At 35.5% G+C, this 20,847-nt stretch overlaps 1 protein-coding gene across 1 annotated transcript; it reads right to left on the reverse strand.

Moving 5' to 3' along the window:
- Positions 1-181: 181 nt before the first annotated feature.
- LOC142985346 (galectin-7-like) lies at positions 182-20,583 on the reverse strand. Its single transcript, XM_076133458.1, has 8 exons — positions 20,359-20,583; positions 16,425-16,513; positions 15,828-16,035; positions 15,026-15,172; positions 14,414-14,489; positions 5,018-5,034; positions 3,977-4,138; positions 182-3,330 (listed from the first exon to the last, which is right to left on the reverse strand). The coding sequence occupies exons 1-8, from the start codon at positions 20,380-20,382 to the stop codon at positions 3,280-3,282; spliced, it is 774 nt and encodes a 257-aa protein (XP_075989573.1). The 5' UTR covers positions 20,383-20,583; the 3' UTR covers positions 182-3,279.
- Between the last annotated feature and the right edge of the window lie 264 nt (positions 20,584-20,847).

Consider the following 20,847-nt stretch of genomic DNA (forward strand, 5'->3'; position numbering starts at 1 on the left):
CTGCGCATACAACACTCTCTGTTAATGAGATAAATATTTGTGTCATGAGCTCGAGTATCTGTTCTGAGTCTAATTTTAATTGATAAATATTAGATGACTAGTCCTGACTGACTGATTGATTGACTGAAAATCATCGCACAGCCAATGCAATATGCAGGTTTTTAAAAATAAAACAAGTATATAACAGTGTTTTAATCATTCTTTATTTGCCAATCATCACAGCTTTTTATTACACATATTATTATTATATATTAAATACAATTTCTATGATTTACATAAAACTCTTCAGCTGCTGCAAGCTTAACTTTTATTTAATTATAATTCTTAGGCATTAACATAAAATATACCTTATTATAAAATTTAAATCGGTTTTAAATATTCTTTAAACTTTCGCGTTGCATATTTATCATGAAATATCATACGGGAATTAACGCGAACAACATTACATTAGTATCGTGTGATACCCAGGTAACTGTTGTGGAGGTCTGATAGACAGTCGCTCCATGTAAAATACTGGTATTCAGCTGCATCCGGTGAGACTGGAAGCCGACTCCAACATAGTTGAAAGAAAGGCTAGACTAGTTTCTATCCATGATTTTGTTTGCGTGAAAGAATTCCCTACGTAAAAAGTGTCATATGTGTTATATTAATAAACTATCTGTGTGCCTTCATCAAAATCTTTTCTGTAGTTTTTGTGTGAAACATACATCAATTTTGACAAACTTCCATGTTTATATTATTAGTTTGATATTATAAACTCAAATAAAAATGCATGATCACGATAATTCCCATATAAATATTACATAATTTATATTAAATAATTAATTATGTATCGGCACCAAATCTTTTATTTTTTAAGATGGTTACCGGCTAACCTAGTGCCAGATTTATATGACAAACTAACTCCCGTAAGGTATAATTAAACCTTATTGTACTTAACGATAACTGGTAGTGACAGTGCTTAATTTTAATAAATACCATTTTAAAATTTCGAGACAAAATTAAAATACTTTATACTCGTGTGATAACAAACGTGTTCACTACGTGACGTCATTATATCTGTGTCTCTCACTCACTACACATTGTCACATTCACATGATTCTTTTGATTGTGACGTAGTGAACACGATTGTTGTCCAATATAACATCTGAATTAAAATTTCTTGAATGAAAAACATGATTAATTATATCTATGGGTACATAAATTCTGATAGCGAGATTATAGTATAGAAATTATTTTACTATTAAAAGATGGTGTAATCTCTGAATAGTTATAATCAATACGGCTTTCAATTTCGAAGATCTTTGTCAGTCGTTAACAGTAGTCAGAAGCTTGAAAGTCTGACAACCAGTCTTACTTAGTATCGTGTTATAACCAAACTGTGTTGTGGAGGTCAGATAGACAGTCGCTGCATGTAAAACACTGGTATTCAGCTGCATCCGGTGAGACTGGAAGCCGACTCCAACATAGTTGGAAGAAAGACTAGACTGATTGATATGAAAGTGTACACTTTATTACTAATCAGAGTTTACAACACGTTTATTAGTAAGATAGTATTTATTAATTATAATATAGTTATTTGGTGATATATTCTAATATCTACGTTATATTAAGGCAACATTCAATTTGTGGGGTCGGGTCAAAACTTTCACGCTTTTAATAATATTTAATTGCGCAATTTGATTTGCACACAATGAAAATGAAAAACTTTGCATTTGTGCAATTCGTAAACAATTTGGCTTGATTAAATTAATAGCGAATCCACGCCAATATGACTATGTTATTTATTTATAAAGATAATTGTGTACCTTTCTACAATTATTAATAAATTCTTAGTAAGTTTACGAAAAGTTTAGTAAGTGATTAATTTTAGTATAAATTTGTATAATCATTTTAGAACGATCAATTCAAAATTTAATCATCGCAAAGCAATTTGCACAATACACTTGCACAACAAATAAATTTTATTTTTCCAAATCATAAGTAACCAATCAAAATTAAAACAAAAAAAGCTATTTGCACAATTCGCTTGCACAGTAAATTTATTTAATTTGCGCAATATTAGGCACTTACGGCCCCACCACCTTTTAAAACCATCACCAAAATCAAAAAATAAAAATTTTAAGCTATAATTTCAACCCGACTCCGCTTACAAAACCGTGTCTACGTGCGTTATTAAACTCTATATTAAAAATAACAGTGGGGTATTTATATAATTCTTTAATATTATATTTATTTGTTACGAGTTTCTGAATAAACGAATGAGATATTTATTAGTGCCATCTAGCGAACGATAAAGAAATATTACTTTTATTTAAAAGTGGTAAACTTTTACAATTGCTGAACCATTTTAGATCAAATTTGAGCATCAAAATTTCTCCTAACAAATAATAGTTAGTTATTATTTCAAAACAAGCGTCTACGCGGGGAGTGTTAGCGTTCAAAATGTAATATAAAAATAAAAAAATGCACGAGAAATATAATTTTGAAAAACACTTGCAAATTTTTTATTCCCTTTTCGCTAGCTATTATACTTTTGCATGTAAGTATATATGTATTGATAAATACATAATAATAAATATCTCATTCAATAATTCTTTTAATAATTGTACTTACTAGTTAACGCCCATTATATTAAAACTAAAATAATATTATATTTGGTCATTATAACGCACAATATTGATCGAGTAAAACTCACTTCTTGATCGAGTAACACTCAACTTTGATCGAGTAAAACTCAGTTTGATTGAGTAAAATTCGCACTTCAATTAAGTAAAACTCAATGGTCGATCTAGTAATACTCACATTTTGATCGAGTGAAACTCTTTTGAGTAAGGCTCAGTGCTCGATCAAGTAAAATTTGTGTATAGAGCATAAAAGTTAAATATATAAAATTGCGCAAGTTATTTACCAAATTTACTAGAGCTTTATAAAAGGTATATAACATATACCTTATATATTATATAGTTTAGGTACCTACTACATCGTATGGTTAGTGTTCAACCTAGTGTCAAAGTAGTTGGTTCGTTTGTCGTGAACTGTTGTTATAAACAACAACGGTGACTTGTATCACGGAGACGCTCAGCTGAACACTGCACCTACATCTATGTAATGTACAAGTTAACACACTGAGCGTTTACAACCAAGCTAAAATATGAGCGTGTTAATTTGCGCAAGTGAATTGCGCAAGTGTATTGCGCAAGTTGTTGGTCATAGTATAAATATAGTCTAATATACTGGGCGTAGACTTATTTACTTAACAACTAGTTTAAAATTAGACTAGTCCATCCAGTCGTCGCCGCCGAAGTCAATTGAATCGACTACTTGTACCTGAAAATAGAAATTATTATAATGATGACTTAGTCGACCGACAACGGCCAGTTTCATTAAAACCAGCCAACGGTGCAGGACTTTGTTTACAGTGTGTTGTGTACAATACACAGATACAGTCTGTATTACATCACTCTCATAGTGCGTGTGACGAACACCACCAGTGAGAGCTCACGAGCAGGACCATAGGCGACACGTGCTCTCCGAGACACGGAGGTCTACTACCAACTTTCTAAGTAGGAAATTCACTAAGCATTTCTTAACAAATAATAACAAACTCAGGAATATTTTTAGCGAGATTCAGTAATCAAACCCGGGATTTTGTGGTCAGTAGTCGTATATTATTATCTTAGGTCGGGGAAAAAGTCTTTTCGCATTATAGTTTGTATGAACTTGTAATAAAATCTTTTCTCTACACAATAAAGCTCGATATTTGGGTACCTCACGAGCTCACTGAAAGAAACCTAATGAACCGTGTACTCATTTGTGATTCTTGAAGCTAAAGAGATTTTATTACAAGTTCATACATAAGTACTATAATGTGAAAAGACTTTTTCCCCGACCTAATATTATCGCTCAGATCATCGGCCGTTAAAATCTGCATACGTTACATGTCAGCGGTTTAAAAAACTTTAGCCCCACATACCTCATCCCGTGGTGGACTATCGTTGCTGCTGAACCCCCCGCCAAGCGCGTACCCTGCCAAGCCCCCGGCGGCGAGGGCACCGACCCCCAGCCCCACAGCCGCGCCCGTCCCCATACCACGGCGAGGCTGGCCTTGCACGTATGTCGTTGTAGTCTCATATGGCTAAAGAATAAACAACATTATAGTAATATTAGAGGCCGCTCGCGACTTCGCGTGGAAACCCTTCCTGTGTAAATCTCGATCCCTCGGGAATTCCGGGATAAAAAGCCTATGTGTTATTCTGGATCTTCAGCTACCTATATACCAATATAATAATTTCATAGTAATCGGTTTAGTAGTATTTGCGTGAAAGAGTAACAAACATTCATACATATACACAAACTTTCGCATTTATAATATTAGTAGGATTTTCTTAAAAAAACTTTCTTACTTTTCTTATAAAACAACTCCCGCACTAAGAATTACTCTTGTATCGCGGGGACTTTTTACATACATACAAACAACGGACACAAAGTACAACTAGGACAGAGATAATTGTTCCGTGTGGGAATCGAACCCAAGACACAATAGTAGCGGCGTGGTGACCTAAACCACTGCACAATAGAGGCCGTCAAAATCTCCATATTATGAAGAAATAAATTAAATTAAACTGTTTAAATAAACATTCATATTAATTAAAATAAATTACTTCTCTTATTAAAAACTTACTTTAAAACAAAATCTTCATTTAACAAACAAAATATTTAACTTCAATATTCAAACTTAAAAATCATTTCTTTTCATAAAAACATCTTTTATTATTCCTGAAAAAGACATGATACTATCAGAAAGGTCTTACCCCCCGTTTTCTGAGGTACATTTAGCGGTAGTTTATCTATTCAATAGCGTTTTTTTATATGAGTTTTAACGCTATTGAATAGATAAACTACCGCTAAATGTACCTCAGAAACCGGGGGTTAGTCTACCTGTATACTTTTGTATATAGGGTCAATAAATGAATAAAGGAAGATTATATTTTGTTGTAAATAATAAAATACTTACTTGTCCCGCTGCGTAACCTGAAACAAAGTAAATAATAACTTAATAACATATTTAATAAATTATACTTATTTTAGTTATGTTTCAATTTTATTAGGGTTCCGTACCCAAAGGGTTAAGCCCATTTCTAAGACTTGGCTGTCTGTCTGTCAGCAGGCTGTATCTCATGAACCGTAATAGTTAGACAGTTGACATTTACACAGATTATGTGTTTCTGTTGCCGCTATAACAACATATACTTAACACAATAAAATGAATATTTAAGAGTGTTTCTATACAAAAATACGCTATTTTTACCGGTTTTCTATAAGTGGTACGAAATCTTTCACGAGTCCATCTCACACCACTAATTTTTATAATAAAATTAGAAATTACAATGAGGTTTATAAGTATATAGTAAATTGCATAAACGTAGATGTCGATAAATCGCACACGCTCGCCCCGCGGGTTTAAGTGCTCTCCGAGGTACGAAGGTTTAACACTAAAAAAATCTTTTGAGAAAAACTTATAAGTATCTTTTCGGCCTGACACGGGATTTGAACCCGATACTGCCATTGTTTTCACAATTTCAAGTTCTGTCACTATTGCGAAATAGTGATTGTGGTAAAAAAAGTATATTTTCGAATCTGATTTAGCGTTCATTATATGTATGATATTAAATGGAATAATTATGGTATGTTGGGTACCACTCGAGAATCGAACTCGGGACCTTCCACTTGTTTTTTTAATAAATTACATTTCAAAGTTGTAAAGGTATAAAAAGAAACAAAAAAACAAAAATTTAATATTTTTTATTAACTTGAAACATTATATAATGCAAAATACATACAAATAACTACAACACTTCATATTAAATGCAAAATTACATACATTTTTTCAAAAAATATCATACATACATTTTGTGAAACAAACACATATTTTTTAAATTATCGTATGGTTAGTGGTCAACCTAGTGTCAAAGTTGTTCAAGCCGCCCGAAGGCCTTTGACGTGACTTAACGACTGTTATCTCAATTGACAACGACCCGGACCGACTTTTTACGTACCCTCCGAAGCACGGAGACGCCCAGTTTAAATACCACTTCGCGGTCACCCATCTATGGAATGACCGCGCTAAGTGTTGCTTAACCCACAGATCGTTTACTGACCGGTTAGTGCTGAATAGTGACCATCAATTTGATGTACACTAGTTGTCAACTGAAATACATAGCGTTTGTCACTAGTGAACGGTTGTTATAAACAACAACGGTGACTTGTATCACGGAGACGCTCAGCTGAAACACTGCACCTACATCTATGTAATGTACAAGTTAACACACTGAGCGTTTACCCACCGGTGAATTATATAATATAAACGTCTGTAATTCTTCAAAAATCTTATTTATTTTACAAAACATATGTACGATCAACAATTTAAAAAGATTATTATAATAAAACAACCAAAGGATTATAAAAGAATGCTTTAAAGTTGGGATTTCCTAGACAACTGCAAAATGCACTATAGTATATAAGTACTAACTTATTCAATCAGTCTAGCCTTTCTTCCAACTATGTTGTAGTCGGCTTCCAGTCTCACCGGATGCAGCTGAATACCAGTGTTTTACATGCAGCGACTGTCTATCTGACCTCCACAACAGTTACCTGGGTTATAACACGATACTAAGTAAGACTGGTTGTCAGACTTTCAAGCTTCTGACTACTGTTAACGACTGTCAAAGATCTTTGAAAATAACAGTTTTTTGTGGTATGCCTGAAATTTGCAGTCAACTACGAAATCCCATCATTTACTTTTCACATGTATACTACACATTAAAATATTTCAACAGTATTAGACATTTTAAGCATTATTTTGAAGGTATTAAAAAGGGTTTTTTTTGGCTTAAAAAATCATTTTAACTTACCAACTAAAAGGAAATAATAAATACTGATATAAATTTTGACAAAAATTTTGGATTTTTTTCGAAATAATACGTGAATATAATCATAGATGTCGCTTGAATTGTATTTTTTAGAAAATATTAAAGGCCAGGTTCACGACTTATTGATAAGTGTTGAATAGCTTAACTGACAAATAAAAATAACTGCAAATTATAATAATTTCTATCAGTTTTCCAGTAAATACACTAATCAATACTTATCCAGGGGTTTTAAATCCATTAGGGGAAGAGTTTTGACTCCCTGATAAGTGTCGAATAACCTATGTGACAGATAAAAACGAAAAGTATCTATCAGTTTTCCAGTAGATACACTAAACGATACTTATTCAACGATTTAACCGGCCGTTACTGTAAGTTTCGTGACTCCTTGATAAGTGCCATATAGCCTACCTAGCAGATAGAAGTTAAAGATAAAAAATAAATGAATCTGCCCATTTTCCAGTTTTAAACTAATCGATACTTATCCAGGAGTGGTAAAAACATTAAGGGCTGTTTCTTGACTCTTTGATAACTACCAGATAACCTATTTGACAGATAGTAATAACTTATATACGAAACCGTCTGTCAAAATATTCCTGATTGCTTATAGATTATTCACAGGTCTGAAAACTAGCCATTATAGACAGTGTATAGACATCCAGATAAGTACCATATAGTCTATCTAACAGATATAATGGCAAAAAAAATAGTAATCTTACAGTTTTCTTTCAGATAAGTTAACCAATACTTATCTATTAGGTCGAAGAAAAAGTCTTTTCGCATTATAGTATGTATGAACTTGTAATAAAATCTCTTTGGCTTCAAGAATCACAAATGAGTACACGGTTCATTAGGTTTCTTTCAGTGAGCTCGTGAGGTACCCAAATATCGAGCTTTTTTGTGTAGAGAAAACATTTTATTACAAGTTCATACATACTATAATGCGAAGAGACTTTTTCTCCGTCCTAATATAAGTCGTGAAACCAGCCTTTAAATACAAATAAAACAATTGGCTCATTGAAAAAATGCTACTACAATTAAAATCATATACATTTTGATAATTCGGCAAGCGAAGTAAGGAAATGACGAATATACAAGATTTCAAACCATATTTTTTATATTTTGAGATAAATGCCATCTATCGGACAAAATGTTTTTTTTTTTTTAAAGACAACTCCCGCACTAAGAATTGCTCTTGTGTCGCGGGGACTTTTACAAACATACAAACAACGGACACAAAGTACAACCGGACCTGAAACAATTACTTGTAGATCGCACAAATAATTGTCTCGTGTGGGAATCGAACCCACGACCTCCCGACGCAATGTTAGCGGCGTGGTGACCTTAACCACTGCGCCACGGAGACAGTCAATGTTAAACAACCCCAAAATCAGTCTAGCCTTTCTTCCAACTATGTTAGAGTCGGCTTCCAGTCTCACCGGATGCAGCTGAATACCAGTGTTTTACATGCAGCGACTGTCTATCTGATAATATAAATGCGAACTTTACTTTTAACACTGAAAATGCTGGTTTTGATGAAATTTCGCAAAGAGATAGTTTGAGAGTCGTAATCAAAACTTTTTTTGATAATTATTTTATTTATGCATGTGTAAAGAAATATAAATTGTTTAAATTCGGGAAAACTTAAATCACTACGTTAGACAGAGATTCTTGTTCATATTAAAATATGGAGATTCTATTTTATAAATATAATTAGAAACAAGAGGTACTGCATCCGATTGCTGATCATGAGGTCTCAGTTTCGATTCCCGAGTCCGACAAATACTATTGATCTTTTCTAATTAATCCTACTAATAATAAAAATGCGAAAGTTTCTGAGTATGTATGGATGTTTGTTACTCTTTCACGCAAATACTACTGAATCGATTACGATGAAATTTGGTATGTAGGTGGCTGAAGACCCAGAATAACACATAGGCTACTTTTTATCCCGGAGTTTCCGAGGGATCGGGATTTACATGGGTTTCCACGCGGACAAGTCGCGGACGGCCTCTAGTTTTAGAATATTTCTCAATAGTAGTCCGGAGTTTGGTAACGTGCCCGATATATGGCAATAAGAAAAAAATATGGTTTGAAATGAAAAGATACATAAATTTTAAATAATTTAGTGCCATCGTGTAACATTTATTAACAATAATAATAATTATTACTTTCCTTTCCTCTTCCTAATTTACAAGGCACCTGGAAACAAAAAAATAATATTAAAAAAATACCCAAGTTATAAATTTTATATTTTCCCAAACAGCGGACAAAAAATACAACTGGAATTATTGTTAACCAAATGGGAATCGAGCCCACTAAGTTTACTAATTTAGTACAGAGACAATGCGATTATACATGACTAGTGAACCCGCGCTATTTCGCTCGCGTATAAATTAGGAAAAATAAAAGTTGACTTTCATCCACCTAATTTAACCCACTGGGAGATGATTGATTCTGATCTATCTCGTAGACTTAATGCAGCGTAATCGCAAATTAATGTATTTATTTACAAATTCGCATTATAGACAGTGACAGTTATCTTGAAATTATCGGTGTTCAGCTATTTATAAATAATGTTCACTTGTTATAACGGTGAAGGAAAACATCGTGATGAATGACATGTCTGACAGTTGTTTAACACAGCTCTTGAAGGAGTGTAAAGTCTACATTTGTTCAAAGACTCACGGCCTAACTCCTCCCTCATTCCAGGAGTCTGTTGCCCCGTAGTGGGACAGTAATGGGACTCAAGGCTCTTTTCATTCCAGAAGACCTATGCCCAACAGTGGGAACCAGTGGTGGGACTCAAAGCCTAACCCGTCTATCATTCCGAAAGATTTTTGCCCAGCAGTGGGAGTCAAGGCCTAACCTCCCCTTCATTTCGAGAATTTTTTGTCCAGCAGTGGAGACTATAGTTGGACTCAATGCCTAACTAACCCCTCTCTCTTGTCGTCAGGAGACCCTTGCCCAGCAGTGGGACGTGAGACTCAAAGCCTAACCCGTCTTATTCCGGGAGGAGGTTTTTGCCCAGCAGTGGGACAATATTGGGATAAAAATATAATTCAAATATACCTTGGTATCGCTACGCCATCTACCGGACTTCAGTAAAAACCTAAAAGCAAAAGAAACATTTATGACAATAATAATAATAAATAATTAAAAAAAACAAAATATAGCGCACGCAACATAAATACAAGGAACAATTTTAACCAACCACCAATAAAAAGTATGATATCAAATAATGTGTTTACAAAAAATATAATGTTGAAATTGTACAAAACAAAAATGCGAATTTTATTTTTAAAAAATATTTATAACATCACATCAATTTGAACATTTTAAAATGTTTTTTAGAGACAACTCCCGCACTAAGAATTGCTCTTGTGTCGCGGGGACTTTTACAAACATACAAACAACGGACACAAAGCACAACCAGACACGAAACAATTATTTGTGGATCGCACAAATAATTGTTCTGTGGGAATCGAACCCAAGACCTCTCGACGCAATGTTAGCGGCGTGTTGACCTTAACCACTGCGCCACGGGGGCAAAATTATACCCGAAAGTGTAAGAAATTCCCGTTTCGTAAATTTACACTAACCCGTATCGGGATTCGAAACCGAGACCTCTACGTGGCAATGCACTACTACCGACTAAGACGAAGGCAGAAATTAAATTATGCCCTAAGACCCTGAGGCGCTCATAGCCAGTTGCGCTCACCGGTCAGTAAACGATCTGTGGGTTAAGCAACACTTAGCGCGGTCATTACATAGATGGGTGACCGCATAGTGATATTTGAACTGGACGTCTCCGTACTTCGGAGGGCACGTAAAAAGTCGGTCCCGGTTGTTGTCAACTAAGATAACAGTCGTTAAGCCATGTCAAAGGCTAGGTTTGAACAACTTTGACACTAGGTTGACCACTAACCATACGATAAGAAAGGCAATTCGCTAGTCCCATGTAATAGGGGGCGAGTCTGTCATATACCGGGCACGTTACCAAACTCCGGCATACTATTGAGAAACATACGTATAAAAAAATCTATAGCAATTATCAAAATTACCCCTTTTGAAACAAAAAATTTGTTAGTAATGTTAATATATAGAAAAAAAAAACTGAAAAGCCAGACAGACAGAAGCGGCGAAAGGATTTTATTTTAAAACTAGCTGACTCGCGCAACCTCGCTTGCGTCATAAAAGAGAATAGGTCATAATTTTCCCAGTTTTTGTAACATTTTTTATTGGTACTCTGCTCCTATTGGTCGTAGCGTGATGTTATATAGCCTAGAGCCTTCCTCAATAAATAAGCTATCCAACAGTATAAGAATTTTTCAATTCGCACCAGTAGTTCCTGAGATTTGCGCGTTCAAACAAACAAACTCTTCAGCTTTATAATATTAGTATAGTAGTGATAGTAGTACCGTGCGAGAGTCCTACACATAAATAGGCCGATATTTATGTGTATTTATATGTTACAAGCGGACCGGACAGACGTTGTCCTGTCTACTCGTCTTTAACTTGAAAATATTAAACTTTTTTTAATAATCTAAACCATTCTCAGATCCCTTTGAACACCACGAAAAATATCACCAAAATCGATCCAGGCGTTTAAGAGAAGTTCAGTGACATACACACTTACAGAAGAATTATATATATAAAGATTTCCTTCACCGCATGCAAACACACACCACACAAATATATTTGTTATTTTGACAATCAAATTATCAATCGCTTTTCGGTTGAAAATGTTTATTTTATATTATATGATCTACCGACTCAAAAATTCTGTCTAGCCTTTCTTCCAACTATGTTGGAGTCGGCTTCCAGTCTCACCGGATGCAGCTGAATACCAGTATTTTACATGCAGCGACTGTCTATCTGACCTCCACAACACAGTTACCTGGCTTATAACACGATACTAAGTAAGGCTGGTTGTCAGACTTTTTAATCGACAAATGATTTACAATGTTAATACAATAATTGATCATGCAAGCTCATAGTCAGTTGTGCTCACCGGTCGGTAAACGATCAGTAGGTTAAGCAACTTAAGCGCGGACATTCTATGGATGGGTGACCGTAAAGTAGTATTTGAACTGAGCGTCTCCGTGCTTTAAGTCACGGTTGTTGTCAATTAAGATAACAGTCGTTAAGTCATGTCAAAGGCTTAGCTTGAACAACTTTGACACTAGGTTGATCACTAACCATACGACAAAATATAAAAGGCGATTAATAATTTCGATTGTCATAATAACACAATAGGGTAGTTGACTATCAGTCAAATCAGCTACTCTTTATGAAATGTCAAAAACACATTTTAGTATAGAAATACGACATAGTGACGTCACAGTGACGTATTTTCAGATCAAATGAGTGTCTAATATAATGTTTCAGTCTGTAATAATTACAATTTCAACATTATTTACGAAAAAAATACGTAGTCTTAACATTTTACCCCTTTTTTAAGTCCCCAACCCGCACTTGGGCAGCGTGGTGGACTCAAGGCCTAACCCCTCCCTCATTACGGGAGGAGACCCTTGCCCAGCAGTGGGACAGTAATGGGTTTAATTTATTAGTATTTATTTATTAAGCATTTTAGACCTTTTACGAGTACGAGTTTAATAATTTTTCGTTAACCCAGTCAACTACCCTATTATATGGACATACAATATAACAAATATACTATAAATATGTACATAATTTACTCACCTTTTAATTAATAATAAAATAAAAAATATCACTCGCGTTTTATTAACGATAATTAATATTTAATTAAAGTAACATTATTTATTTACTAACTGAAAAGGGACTCAAGGTTTTCAAACCCTTGCCCAGCAGAGGGACGGTAATTAATTCAATTAATTAATTGTATTACTAGTAACATGTCTTAAAAACAATTATTTGTGGATCGCACAAATAATAGTTCCGTGTGGGAATCGAACCCACGACCTCCCGACGCAATGGTAGCGGCGTGGCGACCTAAACCACTGTGCCACGGGGGTCACAACAAATATATGTTTATTGTTTAAATTGCCAAAATCTTCCTGATAATCTAACCGGTACTTAACCAAAGGTAGTGTAAACGCGAAAATTTTAAATGTATAAAAAATACGCATTTTGAAAGCTATTTTACAAAGCTCAGAAGCTTAAATACAGCTTTTTTTATTAAATATTTACAAACATGCAATAAAAAGGCATGCTTAATAGTATAGCAGGGTTTGATTACCGTTTCAATAAGTTATCTTTGGATATGGATAGACTAACTGTGGTTAAACAAAATATGATATTTAAAACCATTAAAAAAGTGAAATATTCCTTTTTTCATGTTACACGTGAAATCAGCTGAACCGATTCGGATGAAATTTAGTAGAATGATAGAACATATATCAAGAAAAAACCACAAGCGTAAGCTAGTCCAAACTATCTTCGAATAACAGTAGCTATCTTTATCCATCGATAAATAATTGAAACCATCACTGTTAGTTATTTTTAGTAGAAGAACCCATATAAACCGTTTTTAACCTATAGTAACCAAAAATTTATTTACTAAAAATATACCTTTTATAACCCATATTCGTTAAAAACCTCTATAAACCAAATTTAACTATCAACTACTATATAGAAACCAAAATTAATAAATAACTTTAATCTACCAAAAAACCATAACTAACCATTATTAAAAAAACTACTTTTAAACCCATTTTCTATAACCTATCTTTCCTAATAGATAGCTTACTATGGTTTAGTTTTCGACCAAACTATAGTAACTTACTTATTAAAGATAGACTATTGAAAATAACCAATATTAACTTATAACTACGAAATAAAAACCCTTTTCCTACAAAATATTTTACGCGTCACTTAACTTTGTGTATACTCACAAAATTAAATGTAGGCCGACAACTTAGTAGAGAGTCTTGTAATACACTATTTATCTAGAAATTCCTACTAATATTATAAATGCGAAAGTTTGTGAGAATGTATGTATGTATGCATGTTTGTTACTCTTTCATGCAAACACTACAGAAACGATTACGATGAAATTTGGTATGTAGGTAGCTGAAGACCCAGAATAACACATAGGCTTTTTATCCCGGAGTTCCCGAGGGATCGGGATTTACACGGGAAGGGTTCACACGGGCGGCCTCTAGTAATATTTTTTTCTGTGTATTACCAAAATAAAGTATCTGTATCAAACAGGTGACCGTCAGCTGTATAAGTCGAGTCACTGATGTTCTACATTCTGTATGTTGTATACCTCCAGCCGCGAACTGCGCATACAACACTCTCTACTAAGTTGTTGGTATATCCTGTAACTACTAACCGCCGGTTTCTTAGATACATTTAGCGGTAGTTTATCTATTCAATAGCGTTTAGCCTATAAACATGACAATTTGAATAGATAAACTACCGCTAAATGTGCCTCAGAAACCGGGCTATAAGAGACTAATATTATCCCGTATCTACTATATAAGTAGTATTCTTACCTTGCGGGGCTCCATAACCGGGGGCGCCGTATGCCGGGGGTGGGGCTCCGTATGCGCCGTACGCTGGGGGCTCCGACTGAAACGAAAAAATAAATAATTTAAACATTAAATAGTAAATGTATGTAAGTGAATGAGGCTAAGAAAGTTTGTAAGGATCGTATCAAGTGACGTTTTTTGTTGCCTGCCTATGCCTATAAACACGATATCCTTCGGTAAGACTGGTTGTCAGTCTTTCAAGCTTCTGACTACTGTTAACGACTGTCAAAGATCTTTGGAAATGATAGCCGGAACCCTTTAATTTAACTTGCCTTCCGAAACACGGAGGAACTCGATATGTATAAGATGGTCACCCATTCACATAACATCCTCGGCAAGCATGGCTTAACCTCAGAGATCTATCCGCGCGGATGTTGTTAACTAAGCCATGAGCTCCGCCTCAACCTGGTTGAGTGTTGTGGAGGTCAGATAGACAGTCGCTGCATGTAAAACACTGGTATTCAGCTGCGTCCGGTGAGACTGGAAGCCGACTCCAACATAGTTGGAAGAAAGTCTAGACTGATGATGATGACTGAGGCCAAAAAAATAGTGTCATAGGGTTTATGGGCTACTTACCATATACATCTGCGAGGGAGGGGGAGCCTGTGCCCCCTCGAAGCCTATGAACTGCACCATCACGTCTCCGTCCACCGTCAGGTGTGATATGCGCTGGAACGGCACGCGATGAGGGAACTCGCAGAAATGTACCCCGTTTAGCGCTATCTGAAAAATCAAAATCAAATCATCTATACTAATATTATAAAGCTTAAGAGTTTGTTTGTTTGTTTGAACGCGCTAATCTCAAGAACTACTGGTCCGATTTGAAAAATTATTTTAGTTTTAGGCAGACCATTTATCGAGGAAGGCTATAGGCTATATATCATCACGCTACGACCAATAGGAGCAGAGTACCAGTAAAAAGTGTTACAAAAACGGGGAAAATTTTGACCCATTCACCCTTATGTGACGCAAGCGAAGTTGCGCGGGTCAGCTAGTCATCTATACTAATATTATAAAGGTGAAGAGTTTGTTTGTTTGTTTGTTTGAACACGCTAATCTCAAGAACTACTGGTCCGATTTGAAAAATTATTTTAGTGTTAGACAGACCATTTATCGAGGAAGGCTATAGGCTATATATCATCACGCTACGACCAATAGGAGCAGAGTACCACTGAAAAATGTTACAAAAACGGGGAAAAATTTGACCCATTCTCTCTTATGTGACGCAAGTGAAGTTGCGCGGGTCAGCTAGTTATTAATATATAACAGTGGGTCTGGGAGCATTAACAGATATATATATTTTTTATATGAGTTTATATGCTATTGAATAGATAAACTACCGCTAAATGTACTCAGAAACCGGGGGTAAGTTGCTTACCTTAATAGCATGAGGTTCACATAAGATCAGCGCTTCGAAGGAGTCTCCCCTGTTCAGTGGCATGCCTCCATTAGTGTCTTCCACCCCCCAGCTCATAGTGGTCAGATGATTTCTGACCACACACATCTCTACGAAACGGAAGTTTAGATGAAGGGCTATGTCGTCGCGAGGGTCTGTGTTAGGGCCGCATTGTAGGTTGATTGCGAACCTGGAAATATAAAATTGTTGGTTAGAAATAACTTTAAAGTGTAATTTTCTCTGCAATAACAACCATTAATGAATTTTTTAAAAGACAACTCCCGCACTAAGAATTGCTCTTGTGTCGTTGACTTTTACAAACATACAAACAACGGACACAAAGTACAACCGGACCCGAAACAATTACTTGTGGATCGCACAAATAATTGTTTCTGGGAATCGAACCCACGACCTCCCGAGGCAATGGTAGCGGCGTGGCGACCTAAACCATTGTGCCACGGAGACAGTCAGATTTCTAACTAAGGGAGAAAACAATGTACAGCATAGTGGCTTTCAAATAGTTGTCAACTGAGATACGTGATAGCTGCTACCGATACCAGCATAGAAAAGCAGTCTTACCTTTGAGCGCCTGGTGGTGTGCTGCCCTGAACTCTGATCATGCGGCCGGGGTACATGCCCCCGGGAATCGGGTGGACACATGGTATGACCTGAAAGTCACAAATACACGATTTAGACTATATCCGTACTATAATATACTATATATTATACTATAATATTATAACTGTGAAAGTAACTCTGTCTGCCTGTCTGTTACTTAATCACGCCTAAACTACTGAACCAATTTACATGAAATTTGCTATGGAGATATTTTGATACCCGAGAAAGGACATAGCCTACTTTTTACCCCGGAAATGACACGCGGGTAAAAGCTAGTAATTCATAAATAATTATAATAAATAATATTAATGTAACCCATTAATGTCCCACTGCTGGGCAAAGGTCTCCTCTCGTAATGAGGGAGGGGTTAGGCCTTGAGCCCACCACGCTGGCCAAGTGCGGGTTGGGGACTTAGCATGCCCTTAATAAATGTATTAAACAATTTTTTTACAAGCCTGATATTATGCTTTTGCTCCTAAAAGTAAACTCCCGCACTAAGAATTGCTCTTGGGTCGCGGGGACTTTTATAAACATACAAACAACGGACACAAAGCACAACCAGACCCGAAACAATTATTTGTGGATCGCACAGATAAATTGCTCCGTGTGGGAATCGAACCCACGACCTCCCTACGCAGTGTAAGCGGCGTATTAGTATCATTTTTGTCTGTAAATTTAACATTTCATAGTAAATAGTTGTTATACAAAACAGCTATTAGCAGATAAGCCTAAATGATGCAGAAATAGTTGGTATCATTAACTTAATGTTTCAAAATGTTGCTCTAATGACATTACTGTGAAATATTATTGATTTGTAACATACACTGGTATATAACAACTAGGTGCCTACTGCCATTTACTGAAAAAGAAACATCGGTTGATTTTAAGATTTTATTTATTTTCAGGATTCATTTGAATCTTCTAAACATATATATCAGCTTAGCCTTTCTTCCAACTATGTTGGAGTCGGCTCCCAGTCTCACCGGATGCAGCTGAATATCAGTGTTTTACATGCAGCGTCTGTCTATCTGACCTCCACAACACAGCTACCTGGGATATAACACGATACCCTTCGGTAAGACTGTGTCAGACTTTCAAGCTTCTGACTACTGTTAACGACTGTCGGGGCCCACAATTTAACGTGCCTTCCGAAACACGGAGGAACTCTATATGTGTAAGATGGTCACCCATCCACAAATCAACCTCGGCAAGCATGACTTAACCTCAGAGATCGATCCGCGCGGCTGTTGTTAACTAAGCCACGAGCTCCTCCTTGAATCTTCTGAACATACGAACTAAATATCGATTTGAACAATTGATAATTATCGAACTTCGAAATTGTAACGACATTTCGGATTCACGAAATATAGTAAGCCTAATGGTTTCTATAATTCGACAAGAGAAGAGAGCCTTGGTATATATACATACCTACGCTTTATCTAGATTGCTTTGTTTGTTTTGTTTTTAAAAAAGACAACTCCCACACTAAGAATTGCTCTTGTATCGCTGGTACTTTTACAAACATACAAACAACAGACACAAAGTACAACCAGACCCGATCTGTGGATCGCATAAATAATTGTTCCGTGTGGGAATATTTTATGTCTATATTTTAAAGACTTAAAAAATTTATGTAATATTTCTTGAGTATGCTGTAATCTCCTATAATTGAAGGAACATTTTGTTACAAATGTTGATTATGTGTATTCAAATGTGTAATGTATCCTTTGTTGGAGATTCATAACAATAAATAAATAAATAAATCGAACCCACGACCTCCCGACGCAATGGTATTGTCGTGGTGACCTAAACCACTGCGCCACGGAGGCATTCAGATTATAAGCAATAATTCGGTCTTCTTCTTAAATATAGTAGCTGTTTCAAACCACTTGCATAGGCCTACGAGTCACTACAAACATAATATCTTACTGTTATACCTAAAAGTCTAATCTGAGGTGTATTAAATGCCCACATTTCGTCATTTACAATGTTAGTCACATGTTATAGGGGTAAGACCTGCCATATATCAGGCAGGTTAACAAACTCCAAGCTAATATTTGTAACATCTATACTAATATTATAAAGCTCAAGAGTTTGTTTGTTTGCTTGTTTGTTTGTTTGTTTGAACGCTCTAATCTCAGGAACTACTGGGCCGATTTGAAAAATTCTGTCAGTGTTAGATAGTCCATTTAACAAGAAAGGTTACAGGCTATATACCTACCATCACGCTACTAACAATAGGAGCAGAGTATCAGTGAAAAATGTAACAAAAACGGGGAAAATTTCGACGATTCTCTCTTATGTGACGCAAGCGAAGTTGCGCGAGTCAGCTAGTTGTAATATAAATTGGAATATCCCAGATGCACTTTGCTCAACCTGGGAATGGAACACAAGACGCCATGATAATTTCTTGGTACTTTCCCAGTATAATAGCTATAAAGTGCCCAATATAAGGAAACAAAGCTTACAGACAAAAGTAATTTGGAAAAACCATATGTGTAATGTATGAGGAACTTTGTACACATACATTAATGTACATGAATCAACTTGTTTTTTTATTTATTTACGTCATTTTACAGTTTACGTTGACGTTTATACAGTGTTGCCAGACTTGCTCAGTTCCTGAGGTATATTTAGCTGTAGTTTATCTATTCAATAGCATTTCAGCTTATATAAACATGACAGTTTGAGTAGATAAACTACCACTAAATGAACCTCAGAAACCGGTGATTTTTGAGTACAAAATGCAATATTTAGTGAGTTACACACTCTTTGAGAAAGAATGAAACTGATTGTCTGTTTTGAAGGGGTTCATTCCTTATGAGGTAAATATGGATACCTTTCAGAATCATGTGATAGAATATTTGTCTGTCAAAATCCCTGTTCAGGCAAGTGCAAAGTGGTCACAGTTTAGAATTGTAGGCATGATATCTTTTATAGATACATATCAGCCCAGAGTTTCTTACAACTATGTTGTAGTCAGCTTCCAGTCTCACCGGATGATCTGAATACCTGTATTTTACATGGAGCGACTGTCTATCTGACCTCCACAACACAATTACCTGGGTCATAACACGATACCCTTCGGTAAGACTGCTTGTCAGACTTTACGAAACTACTAACTTAAAAATCTCTTATTTATCTGAAGAAATCTGACAATCTTGTTTAAGAGACACCTACTTTTTTTATACAGTAGTATTCTTAACTTGGTAAACATATGTTTTTTTACTGTGCAAAAGAAGTTTGTAGTAGCAAGAGTTGTTTATTTGTCTCTACCTACCCTTCATGGGTGTGAGTCATTGCATAAAAATAGTTATGATGTTTTAATAGCTATATCTAGTTGTTTAGTATGGTGAAGACCTGCCCTGTCTATTAGGTCAGCAGAATGAGGCAATTTTGACATAATCTGCCTACTATGTACAGAAAACGGGTTGTATATAGCTTTAAAACTGGTACATAAGTGTTTTAGCCGCTAAATATTCTTTTATCTAGAGTCTTACGTATGCTAAATAGTATTTATCATCAAAACAAGTTCCACAGAATACGAAATACGTTGAAATATGCAAATTCTTGTTGAACGTACGAAAAATTTTAAGTTAAGGTCATTTTAAAACAGTGTTGAGGAAAACCCATCGCGAATCGTAAGAAATACGTGATATGTTGTCTCTATACTAAGAGGAACGGCCTTGAAGACGTTAAAATGCCGACCAAATTATTTTCGTCGGCTGCCGTAAAAGGAACCCGATAATACTTTGTCACGCAATATCTTTGCATTTACACAGTGTGTAACGTAACTAATCACACCAAATTGTTCTAAATGCCCTTGAGAACACGCTAAATGAGCAACATAATGGCAACTTTCGTCGCAACAAGGAGAAATTGTGAAAAAACTTACGGGGCTGTAGATCGGTGCGGCCATTTTTTATGGATGTTGTTCGCTGCGGTTTCGACGAAAAACCGAATTTAAAACCCTTACACAACGCTTTTTAGTGGTTTGCACTGAAATACTAAGCGCCGGATACGCCTCACGCAATAATAATACGCTTTTCAATTGAATCAATCTTCAAATGCGTCATACGTCATATGACGATAAATGATTAATCCTTGCTGTGAGGTCACAACTCCTATTGGATTAAACGTGAGAACGAGATCAATAGCGAATTCTACGAAAGAGTAAGCAAGATACCAAAAAACAAAAGCTATTAATAGCGTTATTGTTGACAATGAAACGTGTTTATTTAAACGTCAAACGTGTTCAAATCAAATAAACTAGTTAGGGTCAAAGGCCTTTTATCCAATAAAAGTGATAAGAACAAACCACCATTTTGATAAGTAATACACCTCAAAACTTTTGGTTCTGATAGGTATGAAGATTTATCGTAAA

This window comes from Anticarsia gemmatalis, chromosome 29 (genome assembly GCF_050436995.1).
Source record: "Anticarsia gemmatalis isolate Benzon Research Colony breed Stoneville strain chromosome 29, ilAntGemm2 primary, whole genome shotgun sequence".
NCBI classification, from domain to species: Eukaryota; Metazoa; Arthropoda; class Insecta; order Lepidoptera; family Erebidae; genus Anticarsia; species Anticarsia gemmatalis.